This window comes from Astatotilapia calliptera, chromosome 17 (assembly GCF_964374335.1).
Source record: "Astatotilapia calliptera chromosome 17, fAstCal68.1, whole genome shotgun sequence".
NCBI lineage: Eukaryota > Metazoa > Chordata > Actinopteri > Cichliformes > Cichlidae > Astatotilapia > Astatotilapia calliptera.
The window spans coordinates 20,906,751-20,933,078 of record NC_137438.1 but is presented as its reverse complement, the minus strand read 5'-3'; the positions used below and the strand labels follow the sequence as shown (position 1 = coordinate 20,933,078).

At 40.9% G+C, this 26,328-nt stretch overlaps 3 protein-coding genes and 1 long non-coding RNA gene across 4 annotated transcripts; 2 read left to right on the top strand and 2 right to left on the bottom strand.

Annotated features, from left to right (window-relative positions):
* Positions 1-7,082: 7,082 nt before the first annotated feature.
* Positions 7,083-7,658, bottom strand: LOC145421253 (histone H4). The gene has a single exon (XM_080291295.1). The coding sequence runs from the start codon at positions 7,438-7,440 to the stop codon at positions 7,129-7,131; it is 312 nt and encodes a 103-aa protein (XP_080147421.1). The 5' UTR covers positions 7,441-7,658; the 3' UTR covers positions 7,083-7,128.
* A 528-nt stretch (positions 7,659-8,186) lies between these two features.
* On the bottom strand, positions 8,187-8,856 carry LOC113008653 (histone H2B 1/2). The gene has a single exon (XM_026146220.2). The coding sequence runs from the start codon at positions 8,731-8,733 to the stop codon at positions 8,359-8,361; it is 375 nt and encodes a 124-aa protein (XP_026002005.1). The 5' UTR covers positions 8,734-8,856; the 3' UTR covers positions 8,187-8,358.
* A 5,117-nt stretch (positions 8,857-13,973) lies between these two features.
* Positions 13,974-19,165, top strand: LOC145421247 (tetraspanin-8-like). Its single transcript, XM_080291286.1, has 10 exons — positions 13,974-14,292; positions 14,598-14,666; positions 14,751-14,867; positions 16,385-16,459; positions 16,679-16,774; positions 17,166-17,276; positions 17,358-17,393; positions 17,484-17,567; positions 17,930-18,057; positions 18,791-19,165. The coding sequence occupies exons 1-9, from the start codon at positions 14,233-14,235 to the stop codon at positions 18,050-18,052; spliced, it is 771 nt and encodes a 256-aa protein (XP_080147412.1). The 5' UTR covers positions 13,974-14,232; the 3' UTR covers positions 18,053-18,057; positions 18,791-19,165.
* A 3,364-nt stretch (positions 19,166-22,529) lies between these two features.
* LOC145421255 (uncharacterized) lies at positions 22,530-23,554 on the top strand. The gene is made up of 3 exons (XR_013902574.1): positions 22,530-22,599; positions 22,857-22,901; positions 23,433-23,554. It is a non-coding gene; the product is annotated as an uncharacterized LOC145421255 (long non-coding RNA).
* The last annotated feature ends 2,774 nt before the right edge of the window (positions 23,555-26,328 follow it).

Sequence of the window (26,328 nt, the reverse complement as noted above, 5' to 3'; positions counted from 1 at the left end):
TTTTATTTTTTATAAATACTATGGACATGCCAGTAAGCCTAACATGTTAACATTAGTGTACAGAGGCTGTTAAATTTATGTCTAATGTTAAAATGTTGGTGACACAATTTCATCCTAATGGTACTGACATAGTCATAGGGTTAATTTTTGAGACAAAATATCATGAGGTCGTCATGCTTCTACAAATATTCCACCTTGTAGTGCAGTTTGCACAAACTGTTTTAAAAATGCACTCACCCTACAAACATTACTGATGAGTCAAGATCTACACAAAGTGACAGAAACACTGAAGCAGCTACCCATTTTATTCTTATTGTCATGTATGTCCTATTTGTCAGGTGATAGAAGAACCAACAGAGAGTAATGGTGATACAAGATCACAGGTGAAATTGGAGGATGACTTGGTGGTTCATTACTGTTTTTGAAGCACATGTGTGACTGCATGTATTTGGAATGTCTCCCTGTTATTTATTAGGTGACAGAGGCAGCTCTGCCATGTTGTAGCTCGGACTGAGGTGAAGAGGCGAGGTCACGGGTGACTGACTGATGATTTGGTGCTATAGATTAACTAGTATTTATTATCGTGACAATTGTCAGGCTGCTTTTAGTCATCCCAGTATCCTCGGCTGAGGCTGAAAGAAGCTTCAGTGCTCTCACAAGACTAAAAACGAGATCAACAATGACTCAAATGAGATTAAACAATGCTACTGTAGGCCATGTTCACCAGGAGAGACTGGACAGTATATAAAACCAATATGCCAGCAGTTTATCTCAGTTAACGAGAGGAGCAGGCATGTGTTTGGCTCCTTCACATAGTGGACATTGAGTTGTTGTGTGGGGCACCAGTAGTCCATGTCTGTTGCTGTAACAGGAGTTCATGTTTAGAATAAAAAAAATCCCAGCTCACTTATTTGATAGGGGCAATAGTGTGCATAAAATGTTGCACAATGTTGCTGAGAGATCTTTTACTTTGTGGTAATCTTAGATGAGTAGTTTTATGGACAAAAACCACCAGGTCATTCAGTGTTCCCTTAGTGCTAATGTATAAGAGATGTTGGTGTATTATAACTGAAGTAATGTTGTTAAGTCCTTAAAGTCATATTCTTTTATTGTCATCACTGTATTTGAAGCTAATTTTATTTTGTATGATACCTGATTTACTATGATGGAATATGGCTGAAGTAAACTAAAGTCTATAATTCTTAGTCATTTGTTTAATAGTAATTTGACATTATATAATTCACATATAAAACTATGAATTGTACTTTTAAATGGTTTAAAAGCATGTAGAACAGCATATGTAGGCAAGTATATTTCTCCTCTTTTTATCAAGAAGCAAAGACAAAAGCAGGGCAGTGTTCGGTGGTTGAATCATCCGTCCCCCACCAATGCCAAAACCAAATCTATGCTCTTGCCAGAATCGTCCCCCGCCACCTGCAGCTGGCCGTCCGCAACGATGAAGAGCTGAACAAGCTGCTGGGCTGAGTGACGATCGCTCAGGGTGGTGTGCTGCCCAACATGCAGGCCAAGAAGACTGAGAAAGGGACAACAACTTCACATTAGAAAGGTAGCCAGTCTTTAAGTGATGACGTGACGAATCCTGCTTCCGGGCCTAAAGTAGTCTGTGTTCAATATGGCTTTTGTGTTGTTAACATGTTTAATGTTATGTATTTTCTTCTATTTAATCTCAAAAAGCTCCTAAAAACAGTCAGTGATCACTGTTGGCCTTCCTCGGCTTTTATTACTGCCAATCATTTTAAAGCTCAATTTTTAAACCCTTATGATGTAACTACAGCCCAGCCCATGCAGCAGTATATGAATGACTGACCTCGTATTGTGGATGAATTATCTCAGTTGTTGTATATATATATATATATATATATATATATATATATATATATATATATATATATATATATATATATATATATATATACATACATACATACACATATACATATATACACATATACATACATATATATACATATACATACATGTGATCTTACGTAAATTCAGTAAGATCATAATTCACGTCGGCAGTAATGACACCCGGTTACGCCAATCGGAGGTCACTAAAATCAATATTGAATCGGTGTGCAACTTTGCCAAAACAATGTCGGACTCTGTCGTTTTCTCTGGTCCCCTCCCCAATCAGACCAGGAGTGACATGTTTAGCCGCATGTTCTCCTTAAATTGCTGGCTGTCTGAGTGGTGTCCCAGAAACGATGTGGGCTTCATAGATAATTGGCAAACCTTCTGGAGGAAACCTGGTCTTGTTAGGAGAGACGGCATCCATCCCACTTTGGATGGAGCAGCTCTCATTTCTAGAAATATGGACAAATTTATTAAACCCCCCAAAATATGACTATCCAGAGTTGGGACCAGGAAGCAGAGTTGCAGTCTTACACGCCCCTCTGCAGCTTCTCTCCTCCTGCTACCCCCCCCCCCCCCCCCCCCCAAAAAAAAAAAAACCATCTCCATAGAGACTGTGTCGGCTCCCAAACAGACAAAAAACAAACTAAAAACCAGCAACAAACAACTTAAACATAAACAATTTTAAGTTGTTAAAAGTTAACCAAAGAGTAAAACAGTGAAATGTGGATTATTAAATATTAGGTCTCTCTCCTCCAAGTCTCTGTTAGTACATGACTTAATAATTGATCAACAAATTGATTTACTCTACCTTACAGAAACCTGGTTGCAGCAGGATGATTATGTTAGTTTAAATGAATCAACACCCCCGAGTCATTCTAACTACCAGAAATCTCGAAGCACAAGCCGAGGGGGCGGTGTGGCAGCAATTTTTCACACCAGCCTATCAATTAATGAAAGACCAAGACAGACTTTTAATTCATTTGAAAGCCTGATGCTTAGCCTCGTCCACCCCAGCTGTAAAACTCAGAAACCAGTCTTACTTGTTATCATCTATCGTCCACCTGGGCCTTACACAGAGTTTCTGTCTGATTTCTCAGACTTTATATCTAATTTAGTTCTGAGCTCAGATAAAATAATTATTGTGGGTGATTTTAACATCCATGTAGATGCTAAAAATGACAGCCTCAACATGGCATTTAATCTGTTATTAGACTCAATTGGTTTCTCTCAAAATGTAAAAGAACCCACCCACCACTTTAAATCACACTCTAGATCTTGTTTTAACATATGGCATAGAAACTGAACATTTAACAGTGTTTCCTGAAAACCCTCTCCTGTCTGATCATTTCCTGATAACATTTACATTTACAATAATTGATTACACAGCGGTGGAGAGTAGACTTTATCAAAGTAGATGTCTTTCTGAAAGCGCTGTAACTAAGTTTAAGAATATAATCCACCCACTGTTATCATCTTCAATGCCCTGTACCAACATAGAGCAGAGCAGCTATCTGAACACTACCCCAACAGAGGTCGATTATCTTGTTAATAATTTCACCTCCTCACTACGTACGACTCTGGATACTGTAGCTCCTGTGAAAACTAAGGTCTCTAATCAGAAGTACCTGACTCCGTGGTATAATTCTCAAACACGTACCCTAAAGCAGATGACTCGTAATCTGGAGAGGAAATGGCGTGTCACAAATTTAGAGGATCATCATTTAGCCTGGAGAAATAGTTTGCTGCTTTATAAGAAAGCCCTCCGCAAAGCCAGAACATCTTACTATTCATCACTGATTGAAGAAAATAAGAACAACCCCAGATTTCTCTTCAGCACTGTAGCCAGGCTGACAAAAAGTCAGAGCTCTTTTGAGCCAACAATCCCTTTAACGTTAACTAGTAATGACTTCATGAACTTCTTCACAAATAAAATCTTTATCATTAGAGAAAAAATTACCAGTAATCATCCCACAGATGTAATATTATCTACAGCTACTCTTAGTACCATTGATGTTAAGTTAGACTCTTTTTCTCTAATTGATCTTTCTGAGTTAACTTCAATAATTACTTCCTCCAAACCATCAACGTGTCTTTTAGACCCCATTCCTACAAAACTGCTCAAAGAAGTCCTGCCATTAATTAATTCTTCGATCTTAAATATAATCAACCTATCTCTAATGATCGGCTATGTACCACAGGCCTTCAAGCTAGCTGTAGTTAAACCTTTACTCAAAAAGCCATCTCTAGACCCAGCAGTCTTAGCTAATTATAGGCCAATCTCCAACCTTCCTTTCATATCAAAAATCCTTGAAAGAGTAGTTGTCAAACAGCTAACAGATCATCTGCAGAGGAATCGTTTATTTGAAGAGTTTCAGTCAGGTTTCAGAGCTCATCACAGCACAGAAACAGCTTTAGTGAAGGTTACAAATGATCTTCTTATGGCCTCTGACAGTGGACTCATCTCTGTGCTTGTCCTGCTAGACCTTAGTGCAGCATTCGATACTGTCGACCATAATATCCTATTAGAGCGATTAGAACATGCTGTAGGTATTACAGGTACTGCACTGCAGTGGTTTGTATCATATCTATCTAATAGACTCCAATTTGTTCATGTAAATGGAGAGTCCTCTTCACACACTGAGGTTAATTATGGAGTTCCACAGGGTTCAGTGCTAGGACCAATTCTGTTTACATTATACATGCTTCCCTTAGGCAGCATCATTAGAAGACATAGCATACATTTTCACTGCTATGCAGATGACACCCAGCTCTATCTGTCCATGAAGCCAGATAACGCACACCAATTAGTTAAACTGCAGGAATGTCTTACAGACATAAAGACCTGGATGGCCGCTAACTTTCTGCTTCTTAATTCAGATAAAACTGAGGTTATTGTACTCGGCCCTGAAAAGCCTAGAAATATGGTATCTAACCAGATTCTTACCCTGGATGGCATTACCTTGGCCTCCAGTAACGCTGTGAGGAACCTTGGAGTCATTTTTGACCAGGACATGTCCTTCAATGCACATATTAAACAAATATGTAAGACTGCATTCTTCCATTTGCGCAGCATCTCTAAAATTAGAAATATCCTGTCTCAGAGCGACACTGAAAAACTAGTTCATGCATTTATTACTTCCAGGCTGGACTACTGTAATTCATTATTATCAGGATGTCCAAAAAACTCACTGAAAAGCCTTCAGCTAATCCAAAATGCTGCAGCAAGAGTACTGACAGGGACTAGAAAGAGAGAGCATATTTCTCCTGTTTTGGCTTCCCTTCATTGGCTTCCTGTTAAATCCAGAATTGAATTCAAAATCCTGCTCCTCACATACAAGGTCTTAAATAATCAGGCCCCATCTTATCTTAATGACCTTGTAGTACCATATCACCCTATTAGAGCACTTCGCTCTCGCTCTGCAGGCCTACTTGTTGTTCCTAGAGTATTTAAAAGTAGAATGGGAGGGAGAGCCTTCAGTTTTCAGGCCCCTCTTCTGTGGAACCAGCTTCCAGTTTGGATTCAGGAGACAGACACTATCTCTACTTTCAAGATTAGGCTTAAAACTTTCCTTTTTGCTAAAGCATATAGTTAGGGCTGGACCAGGTGACCCTGAATCCTCCCTTAGTTATGCTGCAATAGACGTAGGCTGCCGGGGGATTCCCATGATGCATTGAGTTTTTCCTTTCCAGTCACCTTTCTCGCTCACTATGTATTAACAGACCTCTCTGCATTGAATCATATCTGTTATTAACCTCTGTCTCTCTTCCACAGCATGTCTTTTATCCTGTCTTCCTTCTCTCACCCCAACCGGTCGCAGCAGATGGCCGCCCCTCCCTGAGCCTGGTTCTGCCGGAGGTTTCTTCCTGTTAAAAGGGAGTTTTTCCTTCCCACTGTTGCCAAAGTGCTTGCTCATAGGGGGTCATATGATTGTTGGGTTTTTCCTCTGTATCTATGAAGCGCCTTGAGGCGACTTATGTTGTGATTTGGCGCTATATAAATAAAATTGAATTGAATTGAATATACATGCATATACATATATATATACATATATAAAACACCCAGCACGCCCCTGCGGGCGGTTTATCCTCCAAGCTCGGGTCCTCTACCAGAGGCCTGGGAGCTTGAGGGTCCTGCGCAGTATCTCAGCTGTTCCCAGGACTGCGCTCTTCTGGACAGAGATCTCCGATGTTATTCCCGGGATCTGCTGGAGCCACTCGCCTAGCTTGGGAGTCACCGCACCTAGTGCTCCGATTACCACGGGGACCACTGTTACCTTCACCCTCCACATCCTCTCGAGCTCTTCTCTGAGCCCTTGGTATTTCTCCAGCTTCTCGTGTTCCTTCTTCCTGATATTGCTGTCATTCGGAACCGCTACATCGATCACTACGGCCGTCTTCTTCTGTTTATCTACCACCACTATGTCCGGTTGGTTAGCCACCACCATTTTGTCCGTCTGTATCTGGAAGTCCCACAGGATCTTAGCTCGGTCATTCTGCACCACCCTTGGGGGCATCTCCCATTTTGACCTCGGGACTTCCAGGTTATACTCGGCACAGATGTTCCTGTACACTATGCCGGCCACTTGGTTATGGCGCTCCATGTATGCCTTGCCTGCTAGCATCTTGCACCCTGCTGTTATGTGCTGGATTGTCTCTGGGGCATCTTTACACAGCCTGCACCTGGGGTCTTGCCTGGTGTGATAGACCCCAGCCTCTATGGATCTTGTGCTCAGATATATACACATACGCTTTCAATTGTGTAATTTAAGTGATCTAGGTAGCTCTGTTTTTGAAGTTCAGTTAACACTAGAAATTTGTTTTGGAGTTTGTACATGTTTTGTCTCTAGGAGCCACCGCATATATTTATATACAAAAATAAATAGAACCACTTTTTTAACGTTAGTAATTCCTTTTGTGCATAGTTTTATATTATTGCTAATAATAAATTAAAGCAACAAAATAACCCGAAGAGCCGGGTCTCTAACAAGAGCCAGAAATCCCATCACTAATGCTCGCACGTCAACATGGGCGGGTATCTCTCTCAAGTGCACCAGTGCAGTCCACCATCATGCAGTACAATATTTCCTACCTGACAATTCTCATCACCTAATGGCGTATAAGATATTCAGAGTGCAAAAGAAAACACAAGAAGGCAGTAAAAAGTGACAAAAACAAGATCGCAGAACAACGCTCTTAAAGAGAAGTGTGTGGCTCTTAAAAGAGCCGTTTGATGGATTAGGGCGACTGAGTTTAACCGCCAAAGCCGTACAGAGTGCGGCCCTGCCTCTTCAGAGCATACACCACATCCATGGCGGTCACAGTCTTCCTCTTAGCGTGCTCCGTGTAGGTAACAGCATCACGGATGACGTTCTCCAAAAACACCTTCAGCACTCCGCGGGTCTCCTCGTAGATCAGACCGGAGATACGCTTCACTCCGCCACGGCGAGCCAGACGACGGATCGCGGGTTTGGTGATACCCTGGATGTTATCACGGAGCACCTTACGGTGACGCTTGGCGCCTCCTTTCCCGAGTCCTTTGCCACCTTTGCCTCTTCCACTCATGGTTATAATTTCTTCTCTGAACGAGCAAAGTCGAATGAAGTTAAACTCCACGGAGCCGTGTTATTATGTGTGCTCGGCGGACGTAAGAGAAAACAGACGGTGTGACGGCGACTCGAAGCTCAGCGGCTCCGCCCACTCTTCTATTTTCTAAATGTGGAAATGTGGTCTTTTGTTAAATGACAAATTAAGTCTAACCGAAGGGAGACTCACACCAAATCACACACAATGTCTGAGTGGAGTTCACATTTTTATTTCAAACTAAACCCAAGTGTCCGTATTTGTAACAAAAACCACACACCCTCTTAACGTTTCACCCAGAGGCTAGCATAAGTGTTGAACTACATTAAAACGATTAACACATGTATAGATCACACACACACACGGAGGATGTCACTGTAGTTTGAAATGTGAAACTAATCGCGTTTATTTATTGTATTTGTAATCCTGTCCAGGATTTTACGATCAGAATTGTGATTTGAAGCCAAACATTTGCCTCACCAGGATGAGCTCAATAAGCTCTTGTTCACATGTCATTATTTCTGAGAAACCCACAAGTGTATTTATTCAGTGCTTTTCGCAGACAAGGGACCACAAAACATGACCCCCCCCCCAAAAAAAAACAAAAAAAAAAAAAAAAAAAAAACACAACACAAACTACAAAACCAAACCAACCAAATAGTAATAATGCTAAATGATATAGTGATGGCGTTAGGACTGTTCTGGTCAGGTGGTCCATCATTAAGTCCTTGAAATTTCTCTCTTCTTTTTTTATTCAAAGCATACAAGAGTAACACAAACTGTAATTTATGTTTCACCATCATGACAGCTACAAATTAAATAAAGTCAGGACATGTACGCTTTAGAAGAGATGTGTGGCTCTGAAAAGAGCCGTTGTTCGGGATTAAGTAAAGATGCAGTTTACTTGGAGCTCGTGTACTTGGTGACGGCCTTTGTGCCCTCAGACACTGCGTGCTTGGCCAGCTCACCGGGGAGAAGCAGGCGAACTGCGGTCTGGATCTCTCTGGAGGTGATGGTGGAGCGCTTGTTGTAGTGGGCCAGGCGGGAGGCTTCAGCGGCGATACGCTCGAAGATGTCATTGACGAACGAATTCATGATGCTCATGGCCTTAGACGAGATGCCGGTGTCGGGGTGGACCTGCTTCAGCACCTTGTACACGTAGATGGCGTAGCTCTCCTTCCTGGTCTTTCTCTTCTTCTTGCCGCCCTTGCCGGCGGTCTTGGTCACGGCTTTCTTGGAGCCCTTTTTGGGCGCTGACTTGGCGGGTTCAGGCATTTTCTTACTTCACTTCCTCACAGCGGAGAATGTGCTCGTCAGCTGAGAGTGGCTCTTTTATTTCCGCTGTATGCAAATAAGGCTGTGCTGTTCCTCGCCTGTCATTGGCCGAGCTGTTGCTCAGGTTTACACAAAGGCACACAGTCAACAGTGAAAAAAAGCACTTGAAATCTTCCACGAATCTCATTATTTACATATGAATTAGAGAACATCACCTTAGTTTTTACTATTTTATGGCATTTTACGGATGCAATGTTTCCCCTCATAACGTCAAAGTTACAGGATATATTGTCCTGAAATTCTCAGGGCTTAAAACCCTTCAGGGTTCATTTTTACAAGTATCCTGTTTTATTGAGCTTTGTAAGAGGAAGTGAGTGTGTCGGTGATATTCAGTTAACAAACAGTCAGGTGAATAATCAACACTGAGACACTTGTGTAGGTTAACGTGCTGCACGGGTGAAAAGCTCAGAGCAAATCACACCGAACTGCAGTATTCGTTTATTTTTATAGGTTACATTGTCAATATGCAAATATAATCACATTTCCTGTTACGCAGGTCCTGATGCTGTCTGTGTGTGTAAGCTGTGTGTGTGTGTCACAAAGTATGTGTGTTGCAAGTCAATTTCTAAGAATAATATAATGCAAGTCAACTTCTGCGGATATGCATTTCTGTGCTGGTCTCTTGCGGTAAATCCCAGTGTCACAGGGTCAGCTTCCTGTTTCTACAGAAAACTGTGTCTGGTGAAATATGTGTAACATAACTTTTGAACCATAAGCAAATAAAACAATAAAAACTCCCTAACAGAGTGTGTTAAAGGGCCTCTTATAATCCTAACTCTGATAAAACTCAGGGTGCTTTGTGATGAGATGCTGCTTTAGCTTTGCTGGCTTCATTTATTTTATTTTTTTACTTCTTGAAGACACAAACACACTTTGGTCTGCCATTGTCATTCTCGATAAAGCCAAATACAAATTAATTATTGTGATACTTTAGCTAGTTTGGCTTTTGCATTACTCGATGAAGTAGATGGACTTAAATATTTGTCCATTGTGCTAATTAACTCAACCCCGGATGATGCACATGTATCTAGGTGCCACCATAGGTTTTTTGCTTATACCCAATCTGTGGATTGGGAACACCAGTTTGAGAGCCTCTGCTACAATGAGAGGAAGATAACGCCAGACATTCATTACACGTTAAAAAAAACACAACGTCGCCTAGCCTTACAAAACAACCACTTTAGTGGACCAAAATTCAACATGCAAAAATGACTTATATAAGATGTCTCTCTGACATCACTTTGTGCAGTGAGTAAATTATACTCTCTACCTAATAATCAGAAACACATCTAACTTAAGATAACCTTTATTAGTCCCACACATGGGAAATCTGCAGGAATATTCCCTCATATCCACCCCTATGTTTTCTTTTCTTTAATAAAGGAACAGCTATGAAGAAGTAACTATACAGTCAAATTCAGCTTTAAACTTCGTTGCCAGTAAATTTAAAAACCAACAACTCCAGCTGCAGCTGCCCCTTCCGGGAACCTGGATCTACCAGAGGTTTCTGACTTTTAAAAATTAGTTTTTCCTTTCCACTTTTGTCAAGGGCTTGAATCAAATCAAAGGAGAGCACACCTGTATACCCTATGCTGTACTCAGCATAAGGTATACATTTCAGATATCAGTCTGTCTTTTCCAGCAGGATTTTATGGATCAGACCCAGAATAGGAATTGTAGAAATTCAGTCCAGCTGCAGAGTGGACACTGTGCTAACTTGGAATGCTACTCCCAGTAATGCATCATAAGTCAGCTCCTATTAATAACTAAACCTATCACATGATTGCTGGTATGTATTCAGCAAACAATAATCTTCAGCAGGCTCTTGAATTGCTGCAATTAGAAGATTGCTTAGTGTGTCTTGACGACACGAAGGGTAAGAGAGAAAGTCGTCCTCTGAGATCAAAGCAGTGAACACTAGCCCTCTCACCTCAGCGATCAGAGACAGCTGTGATTCTACCGAGAGGGTAGTCAACCAACCAAGTGTGAAGTTACACATGAAGAGTAGAAGTTTATCTTCGAGTGAACAAATTTGCCAGTGACCTTCATGGTTGAATTACTGACATTCACTTGTTGTTCCCCTTGTACCTTATAAAAGTCATTAAGATTACATTACTTATTTAGTCATTTTGAGTACTTCTCTCAGTTTTTATAGGATTTCCATAATCAAAGATCCAATCAAAGATAAAATCTTCCTCAGAGGCAAAATCTTCCAGATACCGTATTTTCACGCACGGTACTAAAATGCGCAGTCTCAGTTATGTGTGCCATTACTGTATTTAACACACACATAAGGCGCACCTGATTATAGGGTGTGGGTTTTATATATAATCTACGCCCACACTTCCCCCTTTAATGTTCTCATGGTGTCCTCTACTACGTCCGCCTTACAACAACAACAGACACAAGCATACAAGTCTGCGTATTTAAAAATGGAGCGGGAGCAAAACTGAATTTGGTATTCACATTTATTTTACCGGTAATCGTCATCAATCAAACCCATCGAAGTCCTCATCCTCTGTTTCTGAATTGAACAGCTGCGCTAAATCTCCATCAAACATGCCAGGTTCACTTTCTTCACTGTCAGAGTCACAATTACTTAATTATTATAGTATTAGTCATTATACTGTAAACTACAGGCAATAAAAAGTGAACCACAGGGGCCTTTTATATTCAGCAACAGCTGTGCTTTGTCACAGTCTGCAGAGCATCCTGTGTGGAGTGTTTAAACATGATGCAGAGGCGAACTCCAGTAGAAAATGAGTTCTGCCCCCACATTCAGATGTTGTAGTCAGAATCTGACATAAACAACAGGAAAAGATCCATCCTGCCTTTTATCAGTGGTTCACGCTGCTGCTGATAATTGTGTGCAGGATATGTATTCTTGGCACACTGGGCTCCTTAGCACCAACTGAGCATCGTTTTAAATGGAATACTGCTTATTTCTCAGCAGCTTTTCAGCTTCCACATCTTCCTAGATCTCTTCACTCTAAAAAGGAGAAACGGCACTTTAGGGTCAACTCTAAAATGCTGTATGAACTACTGTACAAGAAGGGTTACAAAATGGTAAGGCACAACTTTAGAAATAAAATGAGAAGACTGAAATTATGTGAAAATGACTGCAAGACTTCAGAAGAGGAACGTACAACTGTAAGTATCTCTCTCACAGGTAAGTGGGAACACAAGCCACAAAGCCTTCATTGTTGTTCCTCTGAGCTGCGTCACAGTAACTTAATCTCGTACCTCCCACATGTCTACTTCCAAGGAAAGTTGTCCCTCCTTCCCTCAATTTCTCTTTCCTGGCATTTCTCTGCTGCTCTTTAGCTTCCTACATATCTTTGTCCTGAAAAGGAAAAACAGCACTTTAGGCTCAACTGCAGTTTTTAAATGTGCTGACTAGGGCTGGGCCATATCATACAGTTCATGGTAATACCGGTATAATGTCGGGCAACGATAAAAAAATGAAATATCACGATAGAATATGAGTAAAACGCGCATGCGTACCTTTGTTTTCATACGCACATGGCGGAAAAAGCATGGTGGAGAATGAGAAGGGCGAAAGCGGATCGTTAAATGAAACGGATGAACCAGAATTGGTTTGTAAAAATCCTGCAACTTCAGTGGTGTGGAACTGGTTTAGCTTTCGTCCGTCAGATACACAACAAAGCACTATTTTTGGTAGCGCATGCTAGCGGCCCGTCGTTATTACCTTGTTTTTTGGAAAATACGGCGCACTTAAAATCAATCCTTTGATTTTTCTGAAAATCGACAGTGCCCCTTATAATCCCATGTGCCTTATGTATGAATTCTGGTTGTGTTTACTGACCTCGAAACGATTTTATGTACACGGCGCTCGAAAATTTGTCAAATGTTTTAGTACAACTTTGCTAAGACGAATCCGCACCGCTTGATGGATTGTCAGAGCATTACGGACATCGTAGGCAGGAGCCTCGCGGAGTGATACGTACTGTGCATCAACATAATATTACGGTATTGTGTGTGTATAACCTCTTTCTAAGTTTTGTGGATATTATACATGGTTATGCTGAGGATATGTCAGCCAATTTCCACTGGAAATTCCTTTTGGTTAAACTGTCAGCAAGGATTTTGCATTTGCACTGTTAACTTTTTATATAACTTTAATGCACATAAAAAAAGCTGCTTGTTTAAGTGAAAATACGTTGATTTTTTTTTTTTGCACAAATAAAGTTGTGGAGTTGTAAAGTATTTTGTCTAGTGTCACTTATATCGTCAGTTATATCGTTATCACAAATTTTCAAATGTATATCGTGATAAATATTTTTGGTCATTTCGCCCTGCTCTAGTGCTGACTGCTGAACAGGAAAGGGTCGCAAAAGGGTAACATGAAACTTTACAACTTTAGAAATAAAATGAGAAGACAGAAAGGATTTAAAAACAACTGCATGATGGCACAAACTACAAAATCCAACACAAATCAAATCAACCGCTGCAACATGTTGTAGGCATCAATTCCAAATTTTACATTCAGTGATCATTTTTTCATCTCACAAGTTTCTGTTTTTTTCACAGCTGCAGATTCCAAAACAGTGACGTGGGACTCAGGGTAGTGTTTGCATTGCTTTGCTCTGTCTGACAGCTCGTTCACACTCGGAGGACTAAAAGTGCTCTGTGGACGCTCAAAGTCTTTGTGGGTCGAATTATTCCACAATGAAAAATGATTAGGAATCAATAAAAAAAAAAATCAAGTGTGATATGCACAAAAAACTACAAAGACACAAAAAACTACAAAACCTACTTCATAAAACAAAAAGTATTATTTAATAAGATGCAACTATAAAAGTAATAAGGAGGGAAGTTAAAGACGATGTAATCTGTATTTGAGTGCAGTACTCATACTGCTTTACATTTGAAACCACTGCAGATATGATACAACATAAAAAGTTATATACAAATCTTTGTGCTTAAGTGCAGTACCCTTATAAACATATCTCATTTATTAAAAGAAAACTCTGAGTACATTGTGTGCAGATGCAGTAAAAATTACTTTGAGCTGTAGAGGAATAAACTGACTTTCGGTAAGTTATCTCTCCTCCTGCTGACGACAGATTCTCATAAAAGTAAAATGAGTCATGTCTCCACATCTGGATTGTTTTAAACGGGGCATAACACCGCCCTCTCCTCCACTCCAGCCAGTCTGTGAACAGCTTCCGTCCCTGCTCACAGCAACAACTATTTCCGCTGGATTTACTGGAAGGAGGAAGACCCTGCTTTGAACCTCCCCTTGTTAAACAAGCATTCCACACAAGTTTCCACCTCTAACATATCGGACGTCCCGCCCAGCAAAGCCCTGAAACCCTTCAAAGCAGCTCACTCAGCTGCTCTCCTCTCACTTCACTTCACTTCGCTGCAGTCGGAGCTCATCTGGACTTTGGGCTTTGGACTTTTCCAGCTGCAAACATGGCTCAGATCAACATCTGCCTCAAACACATCTTCACTGTCTTCAACATATTCTTCATGGTGAGTAAAGAGATTATTTAGGAAATGATAATCGCAGACTTTAATCCAGAATCTCCTTAAAGACATCAACCAGTCAGCAGGCAGACGCAGCAGTCAAAAACAACCACATTTGCCTCCTTTTTTACAATTAAATGAAACCGAAGCTTAGAAGAGTAAAATAAACCGACATCAACTCAACACGTTTGTTCTTACTTTCAGAGTTTGTTGTTGTGCTTCGTCCACGTGTGTGGCTGTGCAGTCATTTCATATCCTGGTTGTGTTTAAAGGATCCAGCAGCTCTAACCAGACTGTTTCTGTTTGTTCAGCTTGCTGGTGGAGTAGCCATCGCCCTCGCTCTGTGGTATCAGTTCTTCATGGACGTTCGAGGATATAACGTGAGGACACATTCAAACATAAATGTAACATGTGGGAACAAACAGACAAAGCCCACTAACCTTTCGTGACACTTTTGTCCACAGCTGGAGGGTCGCTCCACCCAACTCTTCATCCTCTACGTGGTGGGCTGCATCGCCATGATGATCGCCTTGCTGGGAGCCTACGGAGCCCACAAGGAGAGCAAAGTGGCCCTGATCATGGTGAGTTCAGACTGTCATTGGTTTTAAGTTTTGGGGATGTTTTGGGTTTTTCTCATTTTTATTATCTTTGCATTACAGTATGGTGCTCTGCTTTGAGGTAGGAGCCAAAAAGGGTGTAGTTTGTGTGTGTGAGCACCCGTGTGTACAGCTGTGAGCATGAACGCGCTTGTATTAAAAGGTTCCTTCATGTAATGATCTGCTAGAGGGTGTGGGGAGCCACAGCCCCGTCCTCCAGGGCATGAAGCAGGTATGGAGGAGATCAAAACTCCAGACATCCAGAGGCCCTCAGAACACAAGAGACCAAGGAAGACCAACAGAGGGGCAGCCGCGCCACTGTCCCAGAAAGAGCTGATGAGAGCCCCAGATGAAGGGCCACTCAGCAGCCGTGGAGCAGAAGCCAGGGGGGGTTGCAGTGACATGCCCGTGAGCTCCGCCAGCAGCCAGCTGTGCCAGAGTGACTGAGCCCCAGGTCGAGAGGCTGAGGGCACCCCACCCCCGAAGTGGCCCGAGCGAGACCCAGGCTCCAGGCCCCGACAAGCAGCCACCAAGGAGTGAGCCGGTGTGTACCTGGACGCCCATGCCCGGATACAAAGAACAACCAATTCTGATGTCTGAGGGCGTCTGCCACTGGCAGGGGAAGTGGTGGGGGAGATAGGCCTCCAAACCTTGGAGGGCCTGAGATGTCCCTAGAGAGGTGGCGTCTGATACCCAACCTGACATGTAGACACAGACATACAGGCACACACAGATACAGACATCCATTCCCACCCTCATGCTCTCATATGCAATTACTCATCACTCACCCAACGTGGAGACAGACACAAAGAGACATTGTACACACAATCACACTCCCCAAGCGTACTCTAAGCCCCAGGTCTAGATACCCTTGCCCCTGGAGGGGGAAACTGCACCCAGACCCAGGTAGTGTTTCCCTTTTCCCTGGGGTGGAGAGAAGCAGACCGACCCGACTCGGCAGCAGCAGGGAGGCCCCACATTCCAGACCCCAATCGGACAGCCAACTCCTCCTCCTAGGCCCCCCGCTCCAACAGGCAGCAGAGAACGGTTTTATTTTGGTGGTCTCCCATCTTGTTTGCTGTGTTTAGTTTTGCTTTCTCTTATCTTCCCACATTGAAAAGAAATGGAAAAAACTTATAAAAGACTTGCATAAGATGTGGCCTACTTCATATAATGAATCATATAAGGCTTATATGATTTACCCATGAAAGTAGCCACTTTCATATATTGTTTTAGTAAGTATCCAAAACATACAAGTTTCATTTATATAATTTTTCTAGGGATCTTATATCTGTTTTCACTCTTGTATGCTTTTCATACAAGTTTCACACAAGACAGATACAAACTTTATAAGATTTATATATATCTTTTCCATATGGGTTGTTAGTCTCATTCCATTATGGGCTGTTTGTATTTCTTAATGAAGACCATCTGTGACAAATGTAATAGTCATGATTTGATAATGCAAGTGTTTAAGAAAATGAATGAATTTTCCTCTGCAGTTCCTGGTGTTTATGGTCATTGGATGCTTGGTGATGCTCATAATTGGAATCCCTGCTGCCATCATTCATCCTCAGGTAAAGGCAGGATGCTGGACGAAGTCATGTGAAGAGATTTATTTGATTTAACTGGAAAAACTTTTTAAATCATGCTTTTTTTTAAATAATCAACACATATAAATACAATTACTTTTTCATTACTTTACCTTACCCATATTATCTTTCATAACCATTAAAATGCTTTAATTTTTAAAATATAAATGTAATACATGCTATAAAAATATTTGATTTTTGCAGCTCAAAGGCATCGTGGAGCAGACTTTCAGGAGGTTTGTGCCTCTGGACAAATCTTCAGAGGATGTGAGGAACATGGCTGAGGTCATTCAGGAGAAGGTGAGCTATTCTAACTTGCTCGCTGCAATCTCTTAATCTTTTTAAAATGAGTTTTTCTTTTGTTGTTGCTAAATACAAGTTACATTAATGGAAAAAGGATGCACTCAATCAGGGCATAAAAGATTTAGCACTTGCAAACTGGTGATGATGTAAAATAACATCAGATGACCTTTGAAACATGACATAATACACTGTGACATTATTTATATACAGTTGATAGTTGGCAGCAAGTGAGCTTTCAGAATAAGAGCAGGCAAACTGTCCACAAGTAATTTGATCACTTTTTTCTAAAAAAAAAATTCACACACTTTTTAACGTTTATTTCCAGCTGATGATCCTCCTGAAGATGAGTAACTCTCCTCTTTCTTTCTTCTCCTGCTGGTGTTTGTAGTTTCACTGCTGTGGTCTGTTCAGCTACAAAGACTGGGAGAACATCCCCGACTCCTGTGTATGCAGCCAGGAGGAGGAGAAGGAGGGCAAGTGTCAGACTGTCGAAAACAACGTGAGTATCGATGCACCCACTTGCTTCACTGGTCACGGTGTGTCACAGTTTGTAACGTCTTTATTTCTGTAAATTTTCCAGACTTTCATGCTGCAGAGAATGTCCGTCTACACTAAGGTGAGCGACCCAGCACCCTTTTGAAAAGCTTAAATCATTCCTCAGTTTATATCAGAACTTGACAGTTTTTATTTTTCCTTCTATTTTCAGACCTGCTTTCCCACGATCATGGACCACATTCAGTTTCATTACAACATCATGCTTGTGGTCAGCTTCACTCTGGCTGTTCTAGCTGTGAGTATTATCAATTATTCAAGGATTCGGTAGCATAAATGTCACATCTGCATTCTCTGCATTTAGTCCCTGCTATTATTTATGTGACAATGAGAAAGTCATAGTATACATGTAATATATTTTTTCTACAAAGTTTGAATTCTCCATCTTCTCCATCAAATGTTGAAGAATTACAGCATCTGTAGTGGAACAAAAAGTAAACTAGTACTAAAATCTAAATTTGTGAAAAATCATCTTGTACGTAAATACATAGCAGTTTGAGTCTAAGTTCATTATAATATTAGTTCATTATGAATACAGAATCAGAATCAACATTTCACAACCTGCAGATGTTTAACTCAGCTTCCTGTGTTCCCCGACAGCTGCTTGGCATGATTCTGTCCTCCATCATGATTCACCAGCTGTATTACCCAAACAGACACACCATCGTGGTCTCCATGATGCCACCAAAATACGAGGAGCTGCACAACACCCCGGCATACTAGCCAAAGTACGATGCATTGTTTTTTTTCTTTCATACAGTCCTGTTTTTTTTTCTTCTTGAATTTCAAAGTGAAATATTTTTCAAGCAGCATGAAAAATTTTTGTTTTGTTTTTAATTTTTAATTTTTTGATAACAACAGTGCTCCACAAAGCCCAATTCACTGTTTTCTATTATAATTTTAATGTTTTCATCAAAGTAATGCCTGACTTGTAAATACCTGTAAAAATGGTCTTGACCTAGTCCATATTTTTGTCTTAATGTCTCAAAGCTCAAGAATGCCCCCTCATGGGTAAGAGAATAATAAGTAGTTAAACCTTTTGAGACCCATATACTAAACTTATTATCGTAAATATTGGGCCAAAAAGTCAGTCATAAGAAATCCATCTCAATAGCTTAACTGCTTTCTCCAGCCCACTAGTCTGAATAACACCATCCCAACATTTCAGGAGGGAATCGAGCATAATATCACCCAAAATGGCAGTTTTATTTCTTAATTTCTTATCTGCCAAAATTGCTTTGATGCATAGAAATAATTCTTTTCACGTGGACTTTTCTGTGTTTGTGTTAAAAAAAAGTTTTTAAATTCAAAATGAAATTTGTACAATTTCACCCTTTTAGTTTCCAGCTTCTTCACTCTTTGCTGAAGAAAATTCACCTACTTTTGGCTCTAAAGTCTTCACCTTAACTACCATTACTGTAAAAACAGTCTTTAATCTCTAAATTAAAATCTCTTTCACAGAATTTCCTGCATTCCATCTCTGAACAGAGCTGGCAGCTTCCACCAGCTATCAGCCATCTTGAGATCCCTGAGACCACTCACAGCTGGACTCGTGTAACCTGCTGTGTTTGTGGAAGGCAGTGTTAATGTTACTGATTCGATTTGTCATGGTAAAATTAAATGTATTTAAAAGAAAAGCCACATTCTTTTGCGACCTCATGTGAAGTTTGTTAGTAGGACAGAATCTTCCAAGCTTGCAGTTTGAAACCTGAGTGCTGTGATGATGCAGCTGCTTGTAAAAATGTTTATAAGGGAAATATTTTTGTATATCTTTGCATTTTTGACGTCTCTATGTAAATCTAACCATGTTACAGGATTAAAAGGGGAAAAAAGAAACCGTGTCGGTCTGAAATTTTTTTCTGTTTCACTGCTGTAAAGGAACTTTTTCCAACACAAATCAAACAAAAAACAACTGCAGCAGGTTGTATGCATAATTGTACAGACAGTCAAAACCCATTACCAGTACTATTGATATGGAAGATGTAATTAATGTGAACACCAGACATTTTCCATGAAAATAAGTAGCATAAAAATGACATAACCTACATCACTGTACTTAATTATATGTGTAAATGTGTTATTTTAAAAAATAAAATGTGTTTACAGTGTTCCAGTAAATTCACTCTCCTTCCACATCTGGATTTGATCGTAGGAGGTCATATTCAGACTGGCCCTACATTCACAGAAGTTTTCAAATCCAACCAACACGTGCCCCTCTCTTTGGTTTACTGGAAATCCTTCTCCCCAGAGAAATAAAACTCCTCTGCACTCTGGGAGCAGTGCTGTTATTTTTACTATATTTTCCAGCTGCAAACATGGCTCACATCAACAGCTGCCTCAAACTCATTTCCACCATAATCAAGAAACTTTTATAAGGCCAATAACAATCATGATCTCTCATACTTGAGCTCAGTATTAAGCTTTGGAGTCGGTTCTTTAGAGCTGCAGGTATTGCTTAGTGTAAATAAATATAAAAAATCCCAAAGTGATGTATCTAAAAGACAAACATGCTCTTTGACAAAGCCAAGTAAACTCTTCATGACACTTCCTTCATCAGTCTGCTGCTGGAGGGCTGCACCATCAAACTCTTCATCTTCTACGCCGTCACTATGATGATCACCATAGTGGGAGATTATGGAGCCCACAAGGAGAGGAAAGTGGCCCTGATCATAGGAGCTTAAGGGTTTGAGTGCTCTGAATACCATGGGGACCACTGTTGCCTTTACCCTACACATCTCCTTGATCCCTCTGTACTTATCAAGCTTCTTATCTTCCTTCTTCCTGATGTTGCTGTCAGTCGGTATAGCTACGTCTGTCAATACGGCTATCTTCCTCCGCTTGTCCACCAGTACTATGTCCAATTGATTTGTCTGTCTGTATCTGGAAGCCCCACAGGATCTTAGGTCGGTCATTCTCAACCACTGTAGGGGGCATCTCCAATTTTGACCTTGGGACTTTGGTTATGGCGTTCCATGTATGCCCTGTCTGCTGGCATCTTGCACCCTGCTGTTATGTGCTGGATTGTCTCAGAGGCGTCTTTACACTAGCGATGGGATCTCCGGCTCTTTATAGAGAACCGGCTCTTTTGGCTCGGCTCACTAAAAAGAGCCGGCTCTTTCGGCTCCCAACCGGCTCTTCAGGTTATTTTGTTGCTTTAATTAATTTATTATTAACAACAATAGAAAATTATGCACAAAAGGAATTACTGATGTAAAAAAAACTTGGTTTTGTTTACATATGTTTATGTATAAATATATACGGTGGCCCCTACAGACAAAGCACGTACAATCTCCAAAACACATTTCTAGCATTAACTGAACTTCCAAAACTGCTAATCAGGTAGCAAAAGAGCTACCTAGATCACTTAAATTACACAACTGAAAGCATATGTGTATTGTTTGTGTATTTATACATAAGCATTTATATATATTCAAATAATTTGAAAAAGTTTTCATTTACCTGTTACTACCACACACCAAATCCAGTCATTGGTACTTCCTGGCTTGTGCAGCCTCTAAGTAAAAAAAGCTCAACACTGCCCCTAGCATCCTGGAGCACTTCTGTTGGAGTTTGCTTTGGAGTTTGTACGTGCTATGGAGTTTTTACGTGTTTTGGAGTTTGTACGTGTTTTGGAGTTGTACGTGCTTTGTCTCTAGGGGCCACCGTAAATATACTTTTATTCATTCATTCCACATAAAATGTAATAAATAAATCATATAATACAAAAACCAACTATTTACGTTTCAACTTTTAACTATTTAAATTTTCAGCTTTTTCCTTTTAAAAGTGAAACAACACAAAACACTGCAAACCACAACACAATTAAATATAAATTATAATATGAAAACAAAAAGAAGATGCACATTCTCTGTCATATGGACCTGCATGAATAAACTTTCTGAATCCTTTATCATCCACAACCGAAAATAGTTGTGGATGATTACTACACCTTTCTAATGTGAAGTTGTTGTCCCTCTCTCTCTTTCTCTCTCTTTCCCTCCCACTCTGTTCCTGGAGTGTAACTACCGCCCCTCCCCCCTCTGCCCAGCGAAAACCACAAGGCTCGCGTGCGGAGTGAAGCGGAAAAAAGTGTGAGAGAGAGAGGGTGAGAGAAAGGAAAAAAAAAAAAACAACCCATGGAGCCGGCTTGCGTCGTTCACTTCAAAGACACATCACTACTTTACACAGCCTGCACCTGGGGTCTTGGCTGGTTTGGTAGACCCCAGCCTTTAGGGAGCTTGTTCCTCTGCTGCTATGATTAATGCCTTTTTTGCTGTCTTTCCATCCAGCTTTGTCCAACAACTAGGATTTTTCTGATATCTGCCATTTTCTTTATCTAACAGGGGTGCATGCGTGCTGGGGCCTGTCCTTCCATGGTGGTTCTTCTCCTTTCTCCTCTTCTTTCTCTGATTTCTCATTAATTTACTAAGCACATGATCAGTTGTGGCAATCCTCCTGATGTACTCATGGATCTTTGTTGTTTCATCCTGGATAGTGGTTCTGTGTACTCACAAGTTCTCAGCTTCCTTCCTCCCGCTAAGTGTACAGTCTCTAGGTGCTGGACTTGTCTCATCACATATGGTCAGGAGCTCCCTTGTCTTAATGTGGCTTCTATCGCCTCCTTTGGCCAGCTTATTATCCCAGCAGGGTGTCTGATGGCTGGCAGTGTGTAGATGTTCATTTTTTTTTATCTTGCCCGCCAGCCTTTGCAATCAAAATTATGATCTCACTGTAATGTTGTCTCAAACATTTGCTTTTCCATCAAACGCTATAGAAACTCTTTATAGGCTCCTTTTGCTTGTCTTGTTTTGTTGTTTTGTTTTTACCAATTTATTGATTTCTATTTTTATTATTTTACTATTATTCACAGTACATGTGGAATATAGCAATGTCAGTGATGCCAGGCAGAAGAAAAGACACAAATGAAAAAGAAAATGGGAGAAAATAGAAGAAATAAATAACAATAAGAAAGAAGACAAAGACACAGCACAAGTAGAAAAGCAAAATGGTTCAATCACAATTTTAGAACTGCACAAATGAGGTAAGGGCCTGTGTCTGTGCCTTTGTTTACATACTTGATGAAGAGGGTAAGAAGCCACAGTAATGCAGACCAAGGCCTCATGCCAAAGTGCAAGAACAGAAGCTAATCTTTGCATCGCACACCTGTTATGTAGTCAGGTGATTAAATGTAGAGGGGAGTGGCTGCTCCGTTCAGCTGAGAACGAAACTAAAAGTGAGATCAGTTGACAGAGCAGGAGAAATAAAGCAAGGTGAGTGTAACTGCGACTGCATGTTCTGTCAGAATAATCAAAAACGTTTTTTTGAGTTTCTGACTGTTCTCAAGTTGGAATAAAACTTAAGAAAGTCAGCAAAAATGTTTGTTTGATTGTCTGCCCAAAGGAAAATATTGACTTACTGTGTGTGCGTGCGTGTGTAATTCTTGTGCTACCAGTATTGGGTGTGACAAACATGTTTATTATGATAATTGTTCTGTGCTCATTCTTTGTTTCGCTGCTTTCTTTCTCAGACTAACGATGAGTGAACTGAAGGAACCTGGACCCTCAGACATAAAGTAGGACACTGATTCTTCTGTAAACTAAGGGGAAGATGAATCATTTGGCAGGAGATACTATTATTTGGATTAAAAAGCACAACATAAACTTACTGACAAAGGAGTGAAGGAGTGCTTCTGTTTCATTGTAACTATACACAAGCAAGCACATAAGTACGGTGGGAGAAGTGAGCAGGATAACATAAAAACATGCATTAACGTCAGATTTTATATGATATAAAGGCTGCTCAGTGGAAATTCTTTCTGCTGCTGCTTCAAAGATTTGGATCTGATCAGAAAGACTACACAGGGGACGGTAATAATCAGAGTGTAATACTATTCTCTCAGCACTACACTCTCACTGTTTCTCAGTCCTTACACAGTCATGATCAGAGTTTAGGATTAGGATTGAAGAGGAAAAGATTAAACATTTACTGAAGACATCACATGTTTTAGCCTCATAAACCCAACCCTGAGGGAGAAGAAGCTCAGTACCAAACAACAGGAACATGCACAAGACAAATGTATGATTTTTTCTGTTTGTGTTTCCAGCAGTCAGCAACGCAGACACAGTGCAGAGCTTTCAAGATCCAGCTGTGTGTCTTTGAAGACTAACCAGTCCAAAGATGAAAACCCAATCTTCAGTAAAGAACCTGGACTCTCAAACACAAAGTAAGGCAGTGTTTATTCTGTAAATGAAGCTGAAGACAATTCATGATAAGAGAACCACTGTTGTTTTACAGTAACTCTTAGACCACCTTCACTCAACTCTAACAATGCAAATCTTCTGTGAGGATGTTGAAAATCTGTGTATTTCCCCACACGAAAAAAAACTTACCCACAGCAAGCAGGTCTGGCCCGGATCTGGTATTAAGCCAGCACTGCTGGCTGACTTCTGGTATGATAAGACGTATGTCATCCAGATATGGGCCAGGCCTGGCATAGATGGCACTGTCTATGCGATGGCATGCCATATCTGGCCCGATTATGGTTTGGTTTATGTGGCCCAGGCCCATAGAAAACAGCTCTGGCCAGGATCCGGCATCAAGCTGGCACTTCTGGCTGACGGTTGTTATGGCAGGGTGTATGTCAACCAGATGTGGGCCAGGTCTGGCAATGACGCTCCTGTCTATGCGATGGCATGCCATATCTGGCCGGATTTTGGTTTGGTTAATTTGGCCCAGGCCCATAGAAAACAGCTCTGGCCGGGATTCGGCATCAAGCCGGCACTTCTGACTGACTGGTGTTATGGCAGGGTGTATGTCAACCAAATGTGGGCCATGTCTAGCAATGATGCACTATTTATGTTCCTATTTTCCTATTTTAGTTAGAAGACCCAAATGCCATGTTTGTTTGTTTAGAAGACCCAAATGCCATGTTTGACAGCTTTGTGACTGTACGCTTTATCCAAAACCTAGTGAGGGTTTACTCATCTTTGCCAGTGGGTGGCTGTAGCTCAGGTGGCTTAGTGGTTCGATCCCTGGCTTCTCCAGTCTGCATGTCGTGAGTGTGAATGTGTATGAATGTAGTTAGGAAGCACTCAGTTAAGAGAAAGTGTGTGGTTGGGTGAATGTGGCATGTTGTATAGAGCACTTTGAGTAATCTGGGAGAGTTGAAAAATGTTTTATAAGAATCAGTATGTTCACTGTCTGAACAGAGTTTTGTCATGTTACGTTTGCACTATTATGCACATGTTGTTATTACAAGGCTTAATTAAGGTACACATTAGGCTGACAGCTGGGGCCAGACCTGAAACTGTTCTGGGCCAGCACAGGACCACCAGTGTGTCTGCAACTGGCCTTGTGCTGGCCCATGTGTGGGCCACCTCTGGCAAACCAGATCTGGGCCCACAAAGGGCCGTCATTCTTTGCGGTATGTGGGCCATGTGTAAGCACATCGTGTGGGCCAGATCCGGGCCATACCAATTTTGCTATGTGGGTATCTGATGTGAAAAGCTCACTGATAAACACATCAAGGAGTTCTTCTATTTTAATGTATCTGTATACATGCACAGTTAAATATAAGTAAGCAGGATTTCCTGACATAAAGATCAGATTTTGGATGATAAAGATTTCAAATCTTTAGTCTCTTTAGAGGCATGATGGTTAAAACAAAACAAAGCAAAACAAACAACTGCACAAAAACACAAATTAAGCAATACATAATTATAAACCTTTGTTTTTAGTAGACTTTGTATCCTAAATAGTGAATATAGTATGTACAGTATAGTAAAATACAGTAAACTTTAAGTCTTCACAAATTAGAATATTTGACTTATTCCCAGAAATGCAAACCAAGCTCTTGCTATAGGCAACATGTAGACACTGCAGAGCCCATAGTAATGGGCCATATACTCCATTCTCCTGAAGGATCCTTCAGTGGACAAACCAAGAAGTTGATACCTTCGAAAAAGTGCACAAAATACATGTAGACTGGTTGAGCAAACTTGTTTCAAACCAAGACTTGAGTTTCGAGTTTTAATGTGCTTCTTTAGTTACTTCTTTGTTGACATGGAGGTATGCTTTGAGTCACTGTCATGATGGAAGTCCCAACCATGACCCATCCTCAGTGTTCTGGTTGAAGGAAGGAAGTCCTTGTCTAAGATTTTGCACTACATGGCCCCACCCATTGGCCACTTTTGAACAGTGTTGGGACTAACGCGTTATTAAGTAACGCGTTACAGTAACTACGTTATTATTGTGGCAACGAGCACGGTAACTAGTTATTATGCCAAAATCAGGAACGCGTTAGTCGTTACTGGGATTTAGATAGGGTCGTTACTTCGTGTGATGGCTATCGCGGAGCTTCCACAGATTCAGTAACATTAGCAAGTGGTGGAGGCCAGCAGGTGGATGAAGGAAAGGGGACACAGAAGGAGCAGAGACCCGAGGCGGCCGCCGGTCCAAGTGTGAACTGAACTTCAGGTAAGAAGTTATGACCTGCAGTCTATCTGGGTCAGATATAAACCAAGTTTAGGTGGAGTTTATTTTCGTTATTCTGACTTTTTCCGTACTGCGTACTAGCTAGTATGACGGAGTTTCTATACAGCTGGGTGGGTGCTATGAAGTTAATGATGTTGAACTTTATTTTGTTCATAAGTTATTAGAGTTGCCAACCGTCCTGTCTGGTATTCAGAGAAAATATTACGCATTTCGTATTGAGGTGAAAAGGAACAGTTTGTCCCGTAATTCAGCTACAATGAAAAAGGCACAAAGCTGGAGTTATTCTGTCTTTGCTGCACAGCTGCCTCTTCTTCTTTCATTCTCCCCCCTCCCTCTCCCGTTTCTACTTCAATCATGAAACTGATCAATGATCAGCTGATCGGCTCTCTTGTTTGTTTATCGCCCACTTTGCGCCAAAAGAGGAAACCAGCGTATGTCGCGCTAAACAACAGCAGCACGTTTAAGCTTGATCAGCTGTTGTTAGAATTTATTTAATATTAATTTCT

What these genes read in the sequence shown, in the direction of transcription:
- LOC145421253 (XM_080291295.1), bottom strand. Translation starts at nt 7,440, where the DNA reads ATGAGTGGAAGAGGCAAAGGTGGCAAAGGACTCGGGAAAGGAGGCGCC.
- LOC113008653 (XM_026146220.2), bottom strand. Translation starts at nt 8,733, where the DNA reads ATGCCTGAACCCGCCAAGTCAGCGCCCAAAAAGGGCTCCAAGAAAGCC.
- LOC145421247 (XM_080291286.1), top strand. Translation starts at nt 14,233, where the DNA reads ATGGCTCAGATCAACATCTGCCTCAAACACATCTTCACTGTCTTCAAC. An exon ending in TGGACGTTCGAGGATATAAC is followed by an intron (nt 14,667 to 14,750) that starts GTGAGGACACAT and finishes TTTTGTCCACAG; the next exon opens with CTGGAGGGTCGCTCCACCCA. An exon ending in GCAAAGTGGCCCTGATCATG is followed by an intron (nt 14,868 to 16,384) that starts GTGAGTTCAGAC and finishes TTTCCTCTGCAG; the next exon opens with TTCCTGGTGTTTATGGTCAT.